Source organism: Pelodiscus sinensis, chromosome 4 (assembly GCF_052426305.1).
Source record: "Pelodiscus sinensis isolate ZL-2025 chromosome 4, ASM5242630v1, whole genome shotgun sequence".
Lineage (NCBI taxonomy): Eukaryota > Metazoa > Chordata > Testudines > Trionychidae > Pelodiscus > Pelodiscus sinensis.
In genome coordinates, this window is record NC_143055.1 from 77781421 (window position 1) to 77801548 (window position 20128).

The following is a 20128-nucleotide window of genomic DNA, read 5'->3' on the forward strand; positions in this document are numbered from 1 at the left end:
ACCAGTTTGGAGACATATTTATGTGTCTCCTGAGTACTCATTCATTTCCTTACTTAATCTGAGGCTAGAAATCTATCAATGGTGTTTTTCTAGCTGTTGCTTAACTTTGAGTAGTGACACAAAAATATCAAAAAGAGGCACACAGCTTCAGAAATGTGACATTCTCTTTGTACTCTAGCTGTGCAATGGAAAATTATTTGCTTAGTTATTGTACTCACTGACATAGATATTATACAGTGTTGAGTTATGATAAACATAATAAATAGACTAAACATTTGGATATGTAATATTTCCAAGAAGGGATTCATTGTAATAGCCATAGGAACAGGCGGTAGTATATGGGACATCTCTGTTCTCATTAAATGAGTCCTATGCCTTTTCCTATGAGACTGCATACTGGTCCTTGACTGATGCTACCACTAAAACAGATGATGATGATGAAGTCTGAATACTAATATGGCCCACATCACTGTGGTGTCAGAGCACCTCCAAAATATTTCAAAATAGAAATAATCTTTCAAATCTTTCTTTATAACCTGTATAAAATATAGCTTGATTTAGAGGCCACTCCAACTGTTGGCACACAGCAGTTTCCTGGGGTGAGATTGATGGTGCTGAGGCATGAGGCAGACAGGGTTGCCGGAGGGAGGGTGCTGGGATGGGATGTGAGTATGGCAGGGCTGATGCTCAGGAGGCTGAAATGTGGAGCTGGGTAGGGGGATCTGGGCTTGGGACCTGGCCAGGAGTGTGAGGGCTGAGGTATGGAAAACCCCAACTCAGTGGGAAAGCGCCTGATGCCCCTTGTTAAAAGGAGAAATGTGTTCCCAGTCCAGATGGCTTCAGGAGAGATTGGGGAAGGGAGTAATCTCTGCCGCTTGTTAAGGAGGACCTTATAGTCTAGCAACTGCCACTTGCTGGTGCCTATGTCCCATTGTGGGAAGGAGTCTCTGCAGTCTCAGGGTGCTGAGCCATGGCTCACTTACTTCCCTCTTGAACCACAGGTGGGTGCTGCTGACCTGCCGAGAAAGGGCAGCCTCAGGTGAGGATTAATGCCCACACAGGGAGTAAATCCTGGCCACTTTGACAGCCCAGGGCAGAGGCCAGGGTAGGGGACTACAAGTTTTATCTTGACCTTGGACTGTTCCTATCCTGCAAAGTCTGACGTCATGACCAAGAGGTCTCTGCAGCATCATGCTGGGGTCTGCCCCATTAGCCTCTTACTCAGCTGCATGAGTGTGGAAGTAGTGGGGGTGGTGTTAAGTATTGGCTTCAAACTTCTGAAGGGGCCGGCAGATGGAAGTTTTGCCTTGGGCAGTAGATTATCTTGAGCAGCCTCTGAAATAAATCTGTATTTATTTGTGCTTGTAGGATTAAGTGTGTGTTTATGTGTTTGTATGCATGAAGAACGTAGTGATGTCAAGTTGAGATGAAGAAACAAGGTTTATACTTATTTCTGAAAGAATTGATATCTGTCCACTTTTCACTTTTGTGGCAAGGAGTTCCATAGTCTAGACATGATGCTTGTGAAGGTTTTCTGTATGTTCATGAGCAGTTCATATTGTTCTATATGGAAGATTCTGGTCACTGAAGGTGAAATGATCCCTTGGGTAGGTAAGGCCGATCTCATGAAGGGTTTTAAATATCAGAACACAACCTTGAGCTGGACTCTACTTAGAAAAAAACTCACACAATGTGTTATTAAGAAGCTGGGCTATGGCAGTTTGTGCCATTTTGTGCATTTTCAGGTGTGTAGTTTCATTCCTAGATGCCTATATAATGAGTGGTGATTCTTGGGTCACTGGCCAGAGCTCTGTCTGATGGAAGAGAGTATGATCTTATGCCCATGCATAGATGGAATTATCCCCCCACACTGGTTGTTTGGGCATTCAGAAGTGGTGAGGGGCTCCAGAAGACTGCAGGGCTGTAAATTGACAACGATCGATGGCAGGCACCCTCTGTAGCAGAGAATATTATAGAAGCCAAATCTTCATAGTGCTTCCTTCTTTTCATGAGCAGCACTTTAGTATTACCTGAGTTCAGCTTTAGGCAGGGACTGATTTTGGCTAAGCTTTGAGAAAGATGGGATATGCTGCAGCACAAACAATGGTGACTGCATATGGTACCTAAGTAATCTATACAACTAAATTGCCTCTTGCTTCTTCAGATATAAAATCTGCTGCAGTTCTGTAGTATGGTATCCATTTGCTGCTTGTGTTGTTTTTCACTCTTAGCTCCTGCATCTCCAAATAAGAAATACGTGTGTGTTTGTAAGACTTTTTATTGGGATGGGTTTTTTAAATGTACATTAACAGGTTTTTTGTGTGTGTTTGTTTCAAAGAGAAACCCATGTCATTTGAAGGGTAAGAATGAATGTAGCATTCGGGTATCTAGCTAAGTGAGGATGAACTTCATACAGTAATGTAGCTTAACTGTTTTATAAAAGAGAATTAGTAGGATTTATATTGATGACTTAAAACCGTTAGCTGCTATTATGCGCATTTTAATGCTTACAGGCAGACAACAATTTGGGAGCAAGCTACAGGGAGCATACTAAATCTTTGTAGAGATGGCATTTTTCAAAGAATCATCGATGGTGGGGCTTTACTGGATTTGACGGCCTCTGTTAGATCATCTGCTGTCTTCAGAGGACTCCTGGAGGTCCATGGAAATTCCAGAGCATTCCAGTTATATAGAAGGGAGCTGGCTTATTATAAGCTGCTACACCTGCTGTAAACTTGCAGTGGAGTTGGTAGTAATATCAGAAAAGTTAGCGAAGTACATCCAGTAAGGGGTAATCATGAATCCACAAAAAAACCCACCATTTTTTTGAAATTTTAATTAAAACATTGAATGTACAAATTGTTTGAGGTTTATTTATCACTTGTTTAAAATTGCTGATTAGCTATCATGTTTACATACTACTTTTTATTCAGAGTTCACAAGGCAAAAATATCACAAACAATACACAAGGTGTCCAAGTTAGAAATCCCACAAATATTCTGCAGTCACAACCAAGATTGCTGAGACTACACATTATTTAAAGTTTAAATGTCGTAGCTCTACTCTACAGAGTCTGAGTACATAGTTGCCAATTTGACTTAACACATTCACTACCTATACTTTGCTTGAAAGACACTGACTACAGTTTTCTATTGTTTGGAAAGTGTTTGATTTTGGCGGTGAAAACAGATATTCAGTTTTGTTTCTACTTTAGCAGGGGTGGTATCATGTAGGAGAAGCTGATTTAATGCCTGCCCTTTCCTCACACCAGAGACTTCATGCATTGATTTAGAAAACATTGTATACTCCTTAAAATTCCTCACTGGTACTCTGTCTCAAGAAGGCTGTTCAAATAAAATAAACTAGATCCAAGGTATCAAAATATTTTGGCAAATGAACCTAATCCTAATTTATTGCTTCTAAAATTGTTTCGTGTTCCTGTTGTCAGGTCTGTTTCTAATGGTGTAGTCTGCAGTTATTTTCTTTGAAAATGAGCACTGCACTCTTGGATCTTGTTTCTGACTTGGATATTCTGGGAACAATTAATGTTGATGGAGTTTTTCCTCTGGTTACTTATTTAAAGATGCAAGTAAATGAATATACTAAAAGGCATAAAAACAGACTCTGTAGCCATGGCCTTCTGAGTTCAGTGGTGTAGACAGTTGAGCAGCTTTGATGCCAAGAGTCCAGATACTGTACTTGCTTCTGTGGTTTCTTAAAATATGATGTCAAGAGTTAAATGCAAGCTACAAAGACAAGTTCAGCAGCATAATCTAAACTTACTATGTATAGTCTCTAAATACTGTAAATTATACATAGCACACACTCCCACCCTGATGTTTTTCTATTACTGAAAGTCTGAGTACAGTACAATCAGCAGGCTCACAGTCAGGTTTATAAGCAGCTTCCCCCTGTTTAATCAGCAGAAATAACAAACATACCACTGTCCTAATCCTAGACAGACATTTGTGTTCCCTCACCTGTTGTCCAGCTTCACTTCTTTTCTTACTTTCCTTTTGTCTCATACTTTTTATGTAAATATTCAACACCTTCCAGCAAATTATATGAATTTTGCTATATAGTGGGGTGAATTACCACTAAAACACTGCTAAATTCAGGGGAAATAAATTGAATTATATGTATTGTATTTGGTTTGAAATACTGGCCCATATCCTCTCCTGCATTGTGTCTGCTTTATGCTGCTCCACTGGTACGTAGCAGCCTGAAACCCAGCATAACCAGTTATTAGGGTTGACATGCATTCAAGTTTTTGACTGGAACAGCTGGTCAAAAAGGGACCCAGGTGGTGATGCTGACCTGACCTGTAAAAATCTGGTCAGAGGGGCTAAGGCAGGCTCCCTTCCTGCTCTGGCTCTGCATGACTCTCAGAAGCAGCCAACATTTCATATGTGCAGGGGTTGCCTCGGGGCTCCATGTGCTACCCCTGCGCTAAGTGCTAGCTCCTCAACTCCTTGCCTCAGCTCTGAGCCTCCTCCTGCACCACAAATCCCTCATCCACAGACCTTGCCAAAGCCTGCATCCCTAGCTGGAGCCCTCACCCCTTCCCTCATCTGAACTCTTATCCCACCCCAAAGCTCCTTCCCACACCTTGAGCCCCACACTCGGGAACTGTCTCCTATCCCAACCCCCTGCCTCAACCCAGTGAAAGTGAAAGAGAGCAGGAGAGTAAGCAATGGAGGGAGTGGACTGGGTGGAGTTTCAGAGATCGGGCAGGGCAAGGATGTTCAGTTTTGTGCAGTTAAAATTTTGGCAGCCCTACCAACTATTCATCTCTTGACTCTGAGCCCTGATTCTTTTCATAAAAATGTTCCTTTGAAATGATTTTTTGTGGTTTACAATACGCCTCAAACATTTCAGTTTTGTTCAGAGGCTTGCAGTCATTTAGCATGTTTGTCTGTTAGCACATGTCCAGGACACGAGAGAGCTTTTCTTTTCTCGCCAGCACATATATGAGAGCTCCTTTAGAGTGGCTAGCCATCTGTCAGCTTCTGTCCTCTGAAATGGTTTTACAGAAACATTTCCAGGGTAAAAGCCAATTGGTTGTATATTCTTATACAGTAAGTAGTTGTCATTGCAGTTTCCTTCTGACGCTCTTTCTTGACTCTAGATAACGTGATTAAATACATTGCACTCCAGCAGAGGCTTTTCAGACATAACTGATTTACTTAACTTTAAAATACTTCACTCCCAGCAGGAGTTTACTTCCTGCTATCAGTGGTCTTAGGCTATGCCTACACTACAAATGCTACAGTGCTGCAGCCACACCACTGTAGCATGGTAAGAGGGAGCTAAAGCCTTTGTGGGCCCCCTAGGTGGGGGGGGGGGAAGAGGGAGAGGGACAGCTCTGCACTTCAGGAAGGGGCAGGGCCTCAGGCAGAAGAGGCAGAGTCAGGGCACCGAGCACCACCCCAAACCTGCCTTGCCAACCCCAGGCAACCCTCAGCACTGCCCAGAATGTGGCACACTGTCACCCCCCCTTTCCTCCCCCCGCCCTTAGCACTGTCCAGGGGTGATTTAAAGGGCCCAGAGCTCTGGGAGCCACCGCTCCTGCTACAGTGGCAGCAGTGGCCAGGAGCCCCATGCCTCTTTGAATTACTGAGCCCAGGGGCAACTGTCCTCTTTGTCCCACATTTGTCGGTAGGGCTACATCATAATGAAGGCCCTTGCTTCAGTGACAGAAGGAGATTCTTTAAAGACTTTATGTAATCCACTCCCTGAATACTCAATAGCTAGCACAATGTAAAAATCACTGAGAGAATCACTGAAGCAACCCTCTTGCAGCGGGGAGGACCTAAGAGAAGTCTAGCAGGAGGCACATATAAAGGGGATGTGCAAAAGTAGGATTATTTAGCTTGGAAAAGAAAAATCAGTTTTTTCTGACAAAAGAACAATCCCATAATCCAGAGATTATCAAACAGTTTGTTGGGGTCAGGTTGGACTAGGCTTCATCTTGCTACTTTTTATTAGAGCACATATATTCTATTTTACTCTGTAGAGATACCAGTGTGGAAATTTTTTCAGCTAAAATCACTGACGGCAAGAAATCACTATTACATTTTTATTTAAAAGAAGTAATCATAGTCAAAATTGTGATTTTATAAGCATAGCTTGCCTCCTTTCCAACTGCTGCATAATCTGTAGTGATGTCGTAAAGAATTCCCTCTGACTTAGTGCAAAGCCCAGCCAAGTCCATGTAGAGGGGAGGAGGGTTAGGGTAAAACGCTATACAGGCTGCTTTCTTCAGCAGCTGGAAGGCAAACTGCTTTTAGGCACCTATTTACAAAAGGAGAATAGCCGGAAGGTGAACTCTTACAATCATTTTAAACGGTGCTAATATTGTTTGGAACAGTGTTCCTCAAACTTCTTGAAATTCTTAGCACATAGGTCACACATTTCTATTAATTATAATCAGAATGGCTCCACCCACTCTTTTGCCATATAGACACTAAGTCTTTGTTGCTGATACAAGGGTTCAGGCTGCCAATTTTTTTTCTAAAATGTGTGTGTGTGGGGGGGGGGGGTGTTTTTTGTTTTGATTTGGCAGCTGCTAAGTGGTCTGTGTGGGTTTTTTTTTTATCCAGCTATAAAGAAATTTGTCAGGACAATAGCCTTGTCTGGAAATGAACGAATGAATATAATGTTACCTGGTTCATTTCAAAGGCAGAAAGAAGCTGTTCTGAAGTTTCTAAATTCTAGGGATAAAATTCTACCCTCAATGGGGTGATTTGGCGTTAGCTGGAGAAGGGGATGAAATCTACCAATGTAGGAAATTCCGCCTTCATTTTCACACTCCCTCTTACAGGTTGGAACACAGTGCACTTGCAGTCATGATAGTAGCATTACTTACATTTATGTTATTGTAGCATTTTGCTATTCAGTTCTTTCATTGTGTTTTTTATTTCCCACGTAATCAGACCAGATACATAGGACATCTGTTATATGGGTTAACATATTTTATTCTCTGCTGCCTAGTTTTGCATAGCTGTGGGTTTTACCACTGCTACTGTTCAGCCCTGTTATGTGAAGGTTCAGTTTTGCACGCCATCCAAGTACAGTGTGGGCCTGTACACGCTGATTCCCAACTGTTCTGTTTTGTTATCTTTCACAGCAAGTTCAGGCTCCAGTCGACACGTGCAATTCTAGGAAGTTTGAGATGCACATCTGATTCATCTGGCAGACTCTGGCCAAACAGTTAATTTTATCCCTGTCAATTATATATATAATTGACAGAATTTCAGTATCTCTGGAAAATGTGTTGGTTTTTTCTGATGTAGAATGGCTGCATAAAGATTCTCCATTTTTTTAAGAGTGTAATACCTATTTTGTATATATATATATATATATATATATATATATATATATATATATAAAAACCTGCCTAGTGCTATGCTCAAGAGCAAGAATCTGATCTTTACAGCTTATAGACTCCCATATGAGAGCAGAAGTTTTGTCTAGAACACCAGATCTGTTTGTTTGAACATAAATCCTGTATAGGCCCCCAGGGAGAAGTTAGAGAAAGGGAGTAATCATTATAAACCACTTAGTGTTGTATGGACTGTATCATGTTGCTGTGAGAAAGTTGTGTTTAATTGGCTCATAAAATAGGTTTAGTAAATCCTTTAAATAGTGATTTGGGCAACTGTGCACACTGCAATACAGTAGTGAATGCATTATAAGGATTGCAATGTCTCCAGAATGGTCACCTGGGGACATATGGCTTTCTTCTTATCAGAGTGATACTGGGTTTGTTTTTGTTTATTTTCACATCTACATGATGTGTCCTTTTGGTATCAAACTGCTTTCTGGTGTTTCAAAGTCAGTCTCAATGAGGTTATCCTTAGTGACACATATGCTGAATTAAAAGGACATTGGTTGCAACACACGCTTGTTTTCAAATAACATGTGCTAAGATTGGTAAAGCAAGAACTGTCTATAAAAGTGAGCCAAAGATGATCCTTCTTATCTGGACTTACTTTGCATATGAGTCACAGTTCTCCTGGCTTTTGTACATCTAGCTGAGTTACATTTGTGTTCACTTTAAAAAGCTATAGGTTTAAAGCTATGGAAACTGAATTGTGCTTTTACCCCTAGAATGCCAGGAGTCTGGAAAGTGCCATAGAAAGAAGTGCATGAATTACATAGAAGCACTGGTGACTACAGTATGCCTGGCATCCAGTCCTTTTCAGACTGAAGTCAATAAATATAACACCTAACAGATTTTTATTCACATTTTATGAAATAGAAGAAGATACTTTTTTCTTTTGTTTTGTAGCTGAGTCTATAAACTACAAAAATGCCCTCTTAAAAATGTATACACTGAATTTAAACAGCAATCACAACTTTTTCTCAAATCCCTGAGGCTGCAGTATCCGTACATACACATTGTATTCATATTAACATATGATCATAAGAGAAAAATATTGATGGATGAATTTAAGAATCGGATTATTTAAGTGGGTGGTGCTGGTTTAGAAAATAATTCAAACACAATGGTGATAAAAATCTATCATGATTTCAGTAAAGTTTTAAAATTCAGGTATATGGCAGAAATATTTCGTGAACACATTTTAATGAGTATGTTCATTGTATTCATTTTTAATTAAGGGGGGAAAATACTGGTCCTTTAAAAGAGATAATATATAAGTCTAACATGCATGGACATGCAGCACAACAATATATTGCCTGCTATCTAGCTAGGAAACTGGAATAACTATAGAGTAAGCTTATGAAAACTTTAATGGAAAACTGTTATGAAGTAATGATTTTCGCGTTAAATAATGCCTGCCTTATTTGGAAGTGTGTGTGTTCTTTTTTTAAAATCAGAGTTTGAGTTACAGTTCTGGGTAGTACTATTTCTTTCCAAGAAAAGATTTAAACTGTATTTATGCTTTACCAATTCAAGTTGCATTGTGAAGCAGAATTTGTGTGTTTGTTTATATACATGTTTGAGAATATGAGCAATGCTTGAAAAATTGAGGGAGAGTAGGAATCTTCTCCAGGCATTTGTAATCACTGTTTTCAAAATCTAAATTACCATTTTCTGTTTTTCTGTCTAATTTATCTACTTACCTATCTTCCTTCCTCCCCTTTCTTCTTAATGGCTATGAATATAACCTTCCAAAGGTTTCTGTAATTTTAAAAAGCAGTGCTGCCTTCATACATCACCAGGTGGACCACTGTAGTGCCTCTGGTGTTGTGTAGAGGTACTAGATATGTCAACATGTAGATTACTACAAGATTAACTGATAAGCCTGGGCTATGATAGAAAGGCAGCATGGTGGAGGGTGAAGAGGACAGGCAGGTGCTGATATGCACGGAGAGCTGGCTTTCAAGCAGGCTCCCTGTGCGTGCTGGCTCTGTGGACACGCCTGCCCTCTTGCTGTCTTCTGTAGAAGCAGAACGGGGCGGGGGAGGGGAGCTGGCTTAAAAGCCGGTTACCCCCAGCGTGAGCTCTCTGGTGCCACCTGCCCCACCCCCTGATCTGCGTGGGGGCGGGGGGACAGGGAAGGCTACCACAAAGCAGCCCCTGTCTATAGTGGGGGTCTGAGCTCCCCATGGACAGGGGCTTCTCCCACTCCATCTGTTTCCTCTGATACAGAAGCAGCAGCGCAGGGTGGCAGGGGACTCCCCAGGAATGGGGCTGGAGCGCACTGGCTGCTGACCCTGCCTCCAGGGACTATGGAATAGTCATGTAACCACTAAGATTTCATGCGGTTATATGACTGTTAAATTACATGATATCTAACACCCCTAAGAGATAACCTATTGATTGTGAGACAGTTGCCCAAAATGCTGAATAATTTTTGGTACATTATATACTTAGACCCTACCCAGCAAAGATCTCAATGAAACTACACACATGCTCTAAGAATATTCTTAAGAGCTTTGCTGGACTGAAAACTTAATGCAGCTCAAGCCTTTCCAAACGTTTTCCTGTTGGGGTACGGGAGGACAAAATTATTAGCTGCAAAAGAAGCCATTGAACTTCACTGGTCATCAGCAAAATACTATTACTGCTGCTACTAAGATAGTATATACTAATTATTCTGTCACACACAAACATATTTCAAAATCCCTTCATTTCTTTTTTATGATTATTTTCTTCCTCTCTATTTCATATGTTCATATATTTTCCATATATGGAACAAACATTTGTTACTGAGAGCTTTTGTTCAAAATGCTAACTCTGATTCTAGCTTTTTTAACTGTACTGAATGACTTTATTATGTGTTTAAGCCAGTAGCTATTTGGATGAACAACTTAGGATTAAAATTGCTGGTTTCAGTGACATACTTTCAGCATGAAAAGATCAATATTGTTGTTGTTTTAAAATGAAATGTGACTATGTTGAGTGAAACATAGGAATTGTATCAGTCAATAAATGTTTGATTTTTCTTTTTCTTTTAGGTATGACTTTGTAGAGATTGAAGAGCCGAGTGATGGCACGATTTTAGGGCGCTGGTGTGGTGCCAGTACTGTCCCAAGCAAACAGATTTCTAAAGGAAACCAGATCAGGATAAGATTTGTATCAGATAAATATTTTCCTTCTGAACCTGGATTCTGCATCCATTATACTCTGCTCGTGCCAGTAAGTAGTATCATTTCAGGACCAAGAGATATCAGGAAAACAACATTTTAACAATTACTACTCCTCAGGAAAGTGAATTGATGGTTTAGGGTTAGCCACTGATTATTTATCTTTTATTATTATCACTATTATTATTCTTAAGTCTGTCTTCCAGGGCCATAAATTTTAGCTCTGTATTATAACCAACCAAAAGTTCTTGTGGTTAGAATGGTTGGCTTTGGATTGGGAAGTTGTGGGCTCAGTTATTCACGTAGAAACTTCAGTAAAACTCTTGCATTACTAATGCAGTATAGTAAAAAGAAGACTTTTTTTTCTAGCTATGGGAAGAATCAGTTGCTTGTCTGTTGGAAAACTGACATTTCAGAGCTCATTGGGAAATTACACAGAGAAGCCAGAATTTTCTCATGGGAAATATAGAAATAATAAATGTATTTGTTAGTTGTGACTTGCCATTAAGAGGACACAGCCAACCTTCTGTGTGGTATAAATAGCTAAAATACAGGAAAATGGTGGTCATTCCTAATTGCTTTATAGTAAAAGCAAAACACTCAATAACTTACATATTGCTTTTCATTACATTTTTTCTTGGGGAACATGCTTTAGGACTGATTCTGAGATTTGCACTACTCAAAACATCTCAAGACCAAGTACTCGTTTGAAATGTCATTCCTAATGTGTATTGGTTTTCTTCCTCAGCATATTGTTATTGCCTTTGTTACACAATATGAAAGGTCTCCAGTAGCCAAAATAATGTTTCTAAGTTTCCAATGATGAGGACATATTGATAAAGGGTCAGAATGCCTACTTTATATTTCAGAACTACATGTGTTTTAGTCCAGTTCCTTAGAGTTTATTATGCGTGTTTTATCTCCTAATTACCCTTACTGGCCTTGGTGACCAAAACTGTTTTTAAGCTCATTATTGAAGAATAAAATAATCAAAATAACCCATACTGTAATAACTCATATTGTAACTCCTTTGGCTTGAAGCATAAAGCTAACTTGAGTGCTACTGAACCAGAAATGCATTTGGCTCATTCACTTGAATGTTATTGCAATTTTCAATTAAGTTTTCCCATACTTTGTGTGGTTTTGTGGCCTGAAAGTGCTACTGTATTACAAATAAATACTAAAAATATTTATAAAGTGCTTGCACCTCTACTTAGATGAGAGGAAGGGAGTAAACTGCAAATTATTAACAAAAAGGGAAAAGTTAGGGTTTTCTTTCACCTCCAGTGGTTGCGAACAGACTACAACTGTATATGTAACACCTTGGTACAATATTTTATTAGTACAACTGCTACATACCCACAGTTAACCTGAAACTAGCTCATTGTCAAAGGTCCATATGAACTCAAAATTAAGTGCAGTCTATGCAAATAGCCCTGTTTTACAGTTTCACACATCTCAGTTAAAGGGAGTGGAACATGTATAGGTGAGGGCAGAATTTGGCCACATGTATTCAATTTTAGAAAATAGTAAAAAAAAATCCAAAAATAAATGATTCTTGAGGACAGCTGCCAGTTTTTTTATTGTCTCCCTGACACATGTAACAGATGGGATGTAATATTATATATGATTTGCACATAATTTAAATTCCATCTGAAATTTGTGGAATGGTTTAAATAAACACATTCCTGAGTTCCAGAATCCCCTTATCTTTACATTATACCATACTGTAAAAACAGATGCTGTAGTAAGAGACAATTATACTTACTTGATTTGAGAGAAGTGAATTTTGTTATCTTTCTCATAACTTGAAGAATAAATTGGTTAGCATCAGCCGTTTTCTGAAGGAAAAGAATGTAATTGAAACATTAAACTGTTGTTTCTGCCCTAATAGCATCTTCCTCCAACTATCTATATAAAATTATAAAAACGGCCATAGTGACTCAGACCAACAATCGATCTTGTCCAGTATCCTGTCTTCCAACAGTGACCAATGCCAGGTACTTCAGAGGGAATGAACAGAACAGGTGCTCATCAAATGATCCATCCTGTGTTATCCATTACCAGTCTCTGGCACACATGCTAAGGACACCATCTCTTTCCATCCTGGCTAACAGCTATTGATGGACCTATCTTCCATTATCTGTATTATTATCCAGCCTGTCAAAAACTCTTTGAGTTAAAGAGATTTGTCCCATTCAGAGGATCAAGTGAATGATGTTTTGAAAGAACTAACGCTGAATAAGTGAGGTTAAAATTGCCATTTTACATGAGTGGTAAAGACACTACAGGCAGTCCCCGAGTTACGCGGATCCGACTTACGTCGGATCCGCAGTTACGAACGGGGCACTTCTTCTCCCTGGTCTCGAGCAGACCAGGGAGAGGAAGCAAAGCGGCGGCGGAACGCGTGGCCAGCTGACAGCCCAGAAGCGTCTGGGCTGTCAGCTGGCCGCGCGCTCTGCTCTGCTCCCCCCCCCCTGCAGACCAGGGGGAGGGGGAGCAGAGCGGAGCGGAGCAGAGCGGCGGAACGCGCAGCCAGCTGACAGCCCAGAAGCGTCTGGGCTGTCAGCTGGCCGCGCGTTCTGCCGCTCTGCTCTGCTCCGCTCCGCTCTGCTCTGCTCCCCCTCCCCCTGGTCTGCAGACCAGGGGGAGGGGGAGCAGAGCGGAGCACGCGGCCAGCTGACAGCCCAGACGCGTCTGGGCTGTCAGCTGGCCGCGCGTTCCGCCGCTCTGCTGTGCTCCGCTCTGCTCCCCCTCCCCCTGATCTGCGGGGGGGGGGGGCAGCAGAGCGGACCACGCGGCCAGCTGACAGCCCAGACACGTCTGGGCTGTCAGCTGGCCGCGCGTTCCGCGCTCTGCTCTACTCTGCTCCCCCTCCCCCTGGTCTGCAGACCTGGGGGACGGGGAGCAGAGCAGAGCAAAGCCGCGGAGCCCGAGGGCAGCAGGATAGCCACGGCGCGTCTGGGCTGTCCCGCTGCCCGCGTGTTCCGCCGCTTTGCTCCCCGTCCCCCTGGTCTGCAGACCAGGGGGACGGGGAGCAAAGCAGAGCAAAGCCACGGAGCCCGAGGGCAGCAGGATAGCCACGGCGCGTCTGGGCTGTCCCACTGCCTCCGTGCTCCGCGGCTTTGCTCCGGACGCCTGTGGTACAGCAGCTGGGGCACTGCCGGTTGGTCCCGTAGCGCCGCTCTGGGTGCCACTGGACCAACCCAGCAGCACCCCAGCTGCTCTGCCCCAGGTGTCCCCTAGTCAGCAGCTGCTGAAAATGACCAGTGGCTGACTACAGGAAGCCCCTGCCCCGGGCTTCCTGGAATCAGCCGCTGATCAGTTTCAGCAGCAGCTGACTTGGGGATGCCTGGGGTTCTTAAGTTGAATCTGTATGTAAGTCAGTTCCGACTTACATACAGATTCAACTTAAGAACAAACCTACAGTCCCTATCTTGTACGTAACCCGGGGACTGCCTGTATTAAAATATGTGGATTATTCAAAAGCAAGTAATGCTAAAACCTTTTCACTATATTTGACTGTTATGTATTCCATATACATTGTTCCATAGCTAAATCTCCCCTTTCTTCTACTTTTATAAAGCTCCCCTTTCCAGCTGTGCAGGACTGTGAGATAGTCAACTCTAAGGCTGTACAGTCTGTCTATTCAGAAACTCTGTCATTATGATTTACTTTTACCCATTCTGGTCTTTGGGCAGATATTATTTTGGAGGTAAGGTATGTCATTCAAAAGTAAAGGGAGGAAACCTTTCTTTGTAAGGTTGAATTAAAACAATGGCAGCTGTTTGAAGATGTGAAGAGATTTGGAATACAAGAGTATGTTTCTAAGAGATGGATTAATAAGCAAGTGATATATGCATCATTCTAATTTATCACAGAGATATCACCTTTCATAGATGTGTGTATACATAACATATTATACATATAACTTGTATGTCTGATAAGGTACAAATATGCATCATATTAGATATATAGATGTAGTGATACTGATTTCACTTGCATAGGTATCAGTCAAGTGTATTTCCATTCACATCACTGGAATTTCACTGGTTTGAGTACATATTCAAACAAAACACCCTGGCTTTAAAAGGAAACAACAAATCACTGATTATCTAATAAATATTGAACAAATCACTGATTATCTAATAAATATTGAAAAAACAGTGGAATTGGTTACTTGCCTACATACAGCAATAAGGTGGGCTATGAGGATTAATTTTTAAAGCACTCTAATGTATTGTGCATTAATTAGTCCATTGCTGATGTGCACTAGGGAACATTACAGAGATTACTATATATACTACAGTATATACTACATTCCTCATTACAGCAGGTACAAGGATATAAGTCTCAAGATTTTGGACACGTACGTACAAATCAAAAATAGCTAAAAATCCCCTCCTCTGCAACTGAGTTAATATACCCCTTACAACAGAAGCCCTAAATATAACACATCGTCATTTTTCAATGTCAAATGTACTTGTGTAGCAAAGTATCCATTTCTCCTTTTGGAATAGGAAATGCTCTTTCACCCCAAATTTTATTGTGTAACAAGCTATAAAGTGATGAGCTTCAGAACTGAACCTATTTAATCTAAGATCTAGATATTCAAAACTGTTGCACAAAGCTTACTGACACTAATATTGCTATTAACTGTAATTTTTAGGGGGCTGGAAGTTAGCATTCCTACAATGGAAATATTGTGGAGGCTCTACCTGCATATAAACATTTGCATGCCCCAAAGGGAAAGGGGAAACGTCATGAGAATAGGACCCCCAGGGGCTGGAGTAGCTCCCATGGAATCTGGAATCAGGGAGCAGAACCCAGAATATCTGGAACATGTAGGTAGGAACCCTGAGATCCTCCTTCCCAGCCTGGAGCCCCCCTCAATCCACCTCCTATTCTTCTGCCTCTTCCCAATTCCCAGGTACATAAGTGTAGTCCTATATCACACTATATTTCAAGAGATCGAGAAATCCATATGTCCACAAATGAAAGATGGTCCTATATGTGCAGAAATAAAAAGTCTAAATGAATGCAAAGTATAAAGTAATCAAATGGACGTTGAAAATAACCGGTCTACTTTTATGACTTGGTCCTAAACAGTTAACATCTCTCCCTCCTCCCCCCATTCTGCTAGGGGACAGGGTAGGCCTGGTAGATTAGCAATGAGAGATTGTTTGAGAAGAAATGAAGCAAAACTGAAATAAAACAGTGCAAGCTTGTTTCTGTTATTGGAGGCCACACACAGTGAGGGGCACAGGACTCATTTCAGGTCTCTGAAGGAGGAGGGAATGACTTTGTTTAATTCTGCTGTAATTTATAATAGATTTTTTAAAAAACTTTTGTATACTACATTGCAAACCAGCATTTTACATGATGATTTAGTGTCTGATGAATGGTGGTAAGTCTGATGACTTTATGACTCAGATTTAATTTGACAAAAGGAATTCCAGCAGTTGTGTCATGAGTTGCAACATCATTTTATGGAAAGCTTTTACCCTAGTTTTACTATATACAGACCCTACCCAGTGTCGATGCCAAAGATTCCCTGACCATATCTAATGAATTTTCTTCAAATACATGTATACATAGTACCAAACTCAGACACGTGAAGCTCTTCACTTTTTCAGTACTTACCAGCTGACATCCCTTATTTTAGACCTAATTTTACACTTGTTCTTCAAAAACTACATACAGTTGTATTAACAACTTATAATTGTAAATTATTTGTTTTGGAATGTTCTGAAATAGAGTTATTTTGAAATTGTACTATAGAATTTAAACTGTATAATTGTAAATGCCCAACACTTAAAAAAGTCTGTCATTTTGAGTCATTTTTCCATGTTCATCCGGTTGGGGGTTTTTGTTTGGTGGTTTGTTTGTTTTTTAAGACTTTGCTTTGTGGAGAGACACATTATGCACTAAGGATTACTAAAGATGGCTTTGCAATTCAGCTTTTTTGGTGTGTAAAAGATTGCTGAAGAAATGATTTCCAGTAATCTCCATGTATGTTATGAAACCATACCTCAGGTCTCCTTCTCATCAGTTATTTACATAGTAACCATATATGACTGAAACAAACTTTATGAACTATTACACTACATGCCTGAGTAACTTTCTGGTGACTTGTTTAGTTTCAGTTATGTCCGTTGTAAGTTTGGCATAGAGAGTTTGATGTAATAAAATCTATTGTTACTTGGGGGAGCAAGTGAATGAGACATTTGATGCCTGAGGTGCCATTAAAGAATGCATGACTGATTGCCAGAGTTGTTATTAATTATTCAGGGGATTGAGAACAAAGCTGCTGCAGTTGAAGTTGAAGTTAGGGGGTGACTATATTCCCCATCTTTCTTGGCACACGGTAGAATGTCATTTGTCATTGAAGATCATGCCAAAGTTTCTTTGCAAGAAATATACTTTAACCCTCTTGTATACAAGTTGAGATACAAATGGAAATCGAAGAAACTTCAGAAAGATCACCCTGGTTTTAAAGGTAATTTTTTTAGATGCTTGAGCATTGGGTGCAATATTTATACTATTAATATAAGAGGAAAGTCTTTGAGAGGCCACTTGAGTAGAAATTTTTAGAGATCTTCTCTTTAGAACAACGTAATCACTATTTACACTCTTCCCTCCAGTTTAGCCAAGTTGTGGAATATCAAAACTTGTTTCACGTAATTTAATGTATATTAACTGTGTGTGTGTTTGGTTTGCTGAGTGGCTGAGTGACATAATGTGTGTGTCATTATGAAAGAACATTTTTGTCTGCCTATTCCCTCCTTGCAATTAGACAGAAAGAAAAATAAAACCTGAAAACTGGATTAGGGGGTTGGAAACACTGCAGCAACCAAAAGACACTGATCTTGCAAAGGAAATCTGATGAGCAATCCTTTGCTTCAAGTCAGAGACTATTGTGGTATGAACTCCTGTCTCCACTGAAGTCAGTGAGGGTTTTGCCCTGGATTTTGATAGGTCCAGGATCTCATCTTAGTTGTTTGGGGATATTAATTCTCATAAACTCTGTTGGAAAAGATAACTATAAAGTCAAATCTTATTTCCCTGCATTCTCAGAAGAAAAAGGATGAATATTCCTTTCTTAATCACTGCTCCACTAAATAAACTTTTTTAGCTTATCTGCCAAATTTACCAGGATCCTTACCCTCACTCTAAATTTTGAATAGTTAGTTTATTCAGCACTGGAGAGTCTCTCTCTCCTTTTATATCTGTCTGTAAATATAGTTGGGGATTTTTCTTTTTTTGGCAAAGTATTGATTGCATTTGTAGAAGCAAACCATCTCCACAAAATGACATATTTCAAAAAGATCCACATCAGAAGGGGATATGGTAAAGCCAGGATGGAGTCTTACTGAATCTTACTGATTCAGTGAGGAGGCTGAACCTGATGACAAGGAGAGTGTTCATGAAATTAGAAGGGAAAATGGGCGAAGAATACTGAACACTATGCAAAGAAATGTGAGTGAAGATCAAAAAAGTTTAAAGAAAGGAAAAAAATTGAGAGAGGTGATAAAAATAATGAGTGTGAAGAAGGTAGAAAGAGATGTTAGGCTGAAACAGGTTAACCTGGAAATCCTGAAAGATGAAAATGATTAAAGGATATCAAAAAGGAGAAAGATGAATGAAATGTGTACAAAATTCTATAGTGATCTCTACTCCTCGCATCTCTGTGTCCAGCATACAACGTCATGGCAGCAGGCTACATAGAAGATGTTTCCAACACTATGTGAGAAGAAATAAAATATGTTGTTTATAACAGAGAGAGGGAAGAGCCCAGAAGCAAATGATATTTGGCCAGAATATCTCAGAGCAGGGGAAGATATTCTCTTCCAAGTGTTGGTGCAATAGTTCATCATCTACATCAGCATCAAGCATGTTCCAGAGGCATAGAAGAAATGTAAAACTATACTATTGATAAAGAAGGGTTATCCAGAAAGGTTATCCAGAAGACATGAGCAACTATCAGCCCTCCTCTAAGTGTATAAGGTCTTCATCTGCTTCATATCAGTTTGATTAAGGAGCACGTTAAAATGCATGAAAGTAGAAAAGCTGGTTTTTGCTCAGGGTATTTCACAGTTGATCACATCCACTCTGTATAGCAGCCCAGAGAGAAATGCAAGGAATACAAAGTACCACTGTGTCTTCCATTTATTGAGTACAAAAAAAGTGTTTGACTCAGTGGAGATTAATTCTGTACTCAATACGCTCAATGAAATTGGATTTGATCTCAGATACATTGACACGCTGGAAGAAATTAACTATAGTTGTTAAATAGAAATAACATTATTAAATGTCCTGAGCACTTTTATTATATGTAGAGGAGTCAGAAAAGGTGACACAATTTTACTGAAGCTGTTTGTGGCAGTGCTAGAGCGGGTGTTTAAGAAGTTGAACTGAGGAGGAGGTAGAATTGATAAACAGTTAACAATCGTCTTTTCACTGTTAACTGTGTAATGCTGGCAAAAAACACAGCAGAACTGGAAAACAAATTGCATCAATTGCAAACACTTTCACCAGATATTGGATTGGAAGTGTACATGTCGAAGACCAAGTGAATGCAGAATGAATATTGAGCAGTGAAACTATTATTGTAAACGGAAAAAAAAAATGAGGAGGTCAGCAAATGTATTTACCTGGGTCAGCAGCTGTACACATACAACTCATTTGAAGGGGAAAACCGGAAGAGGAGAAAAGTGCATTGGGCAGGTTTCAAGAAAATAGACATCTCTAACGAGTACTGAACTGCCCATGAAGAAAAGGAATGAACTGTTTAACTCCTATAGCTCTGCTAGCAGTGTTACACAGAATGTAAAGCTGATCAGTGATAAAAGCAGCAGAAGAAAAAATTACTGTCACCTGGAGAGCAATGGAAAAGTGAATTTGCAAGATATTACTTGTGATCACATGCAGAATGAAAGTTCAATATGCGTGCAGAGTTGACTGTAGTGCAGGTAATGTAGAAAGCAAAGTGAGATAGATTGGTCATGTTATCCTCAGGCAAGACAATAGGTGAGAAACCCACATTAGTGACTGGACACCCAGAGACCACAAATGACTGCTGGGCAGACCGAAAACATGCTAGGATGATCCCTTGATAAAACTTTTTGGCCAGAAATGGAAAGAATATGCCCGCAACAAAATGGAATTGTTCAGCATTGACTTGTGTTTGTGGAGAGATGGACAAGGACAAGACAGACAAAGGTGATTTTCTTCTTAGACTTATCAGTTCATCATAATCATGACACAAGGATTTGAGACCATCTTAAGACCTTCTGTTATCCTGTTTATCTCATTATTTATTTCAGTGTAACAAGATAGGAGTTTTGGTGAAAAACAATAGATTTTTAAAAATTATGAAACATTTAATTTTTGCATACTATATTCCATGTAGCCACCCCTAATAGTTGAATGGAAAAAGATAAAAACAAAATTAAACCCTCCAAAAAAACTTGCAAGGAGAGTAAGGATCTCTTCCTGACACCTGGCAGGGGCTTGCTGAACCCTGAAGTATAAGTTTTAGGAAATAATTCATAAACTGGAAGAGAGTCCC

At 40.2% G+C, this 20128-nt stretch overlaps 1 protein-coding gene across 4 annotated transcripts in view; it reads left to right on the forward strand.

Moving 5' to 3' along the window:
* The window catches only part of PDGFC (platelet derived growth factor C), a 199064-nt gene that overhangs the window by 127033 nt on the left and 51903 nt on the right, over window positions 1-20128 (forward strand). For all 4 annotated transcript variants that reach the window (XM_075930117.2, XM_075930118.2, XM_075930119.2 and 1 more), the window contains one exon: window positions 10429-10609. In XM_075930117.2, the coding sequence (XP_075786232.1) occupies window positions 10429-10609 (181 nt within the window). The remainder of the gene's footprint in view (window positions 1-10428; window positions 10610-20128) is intronic.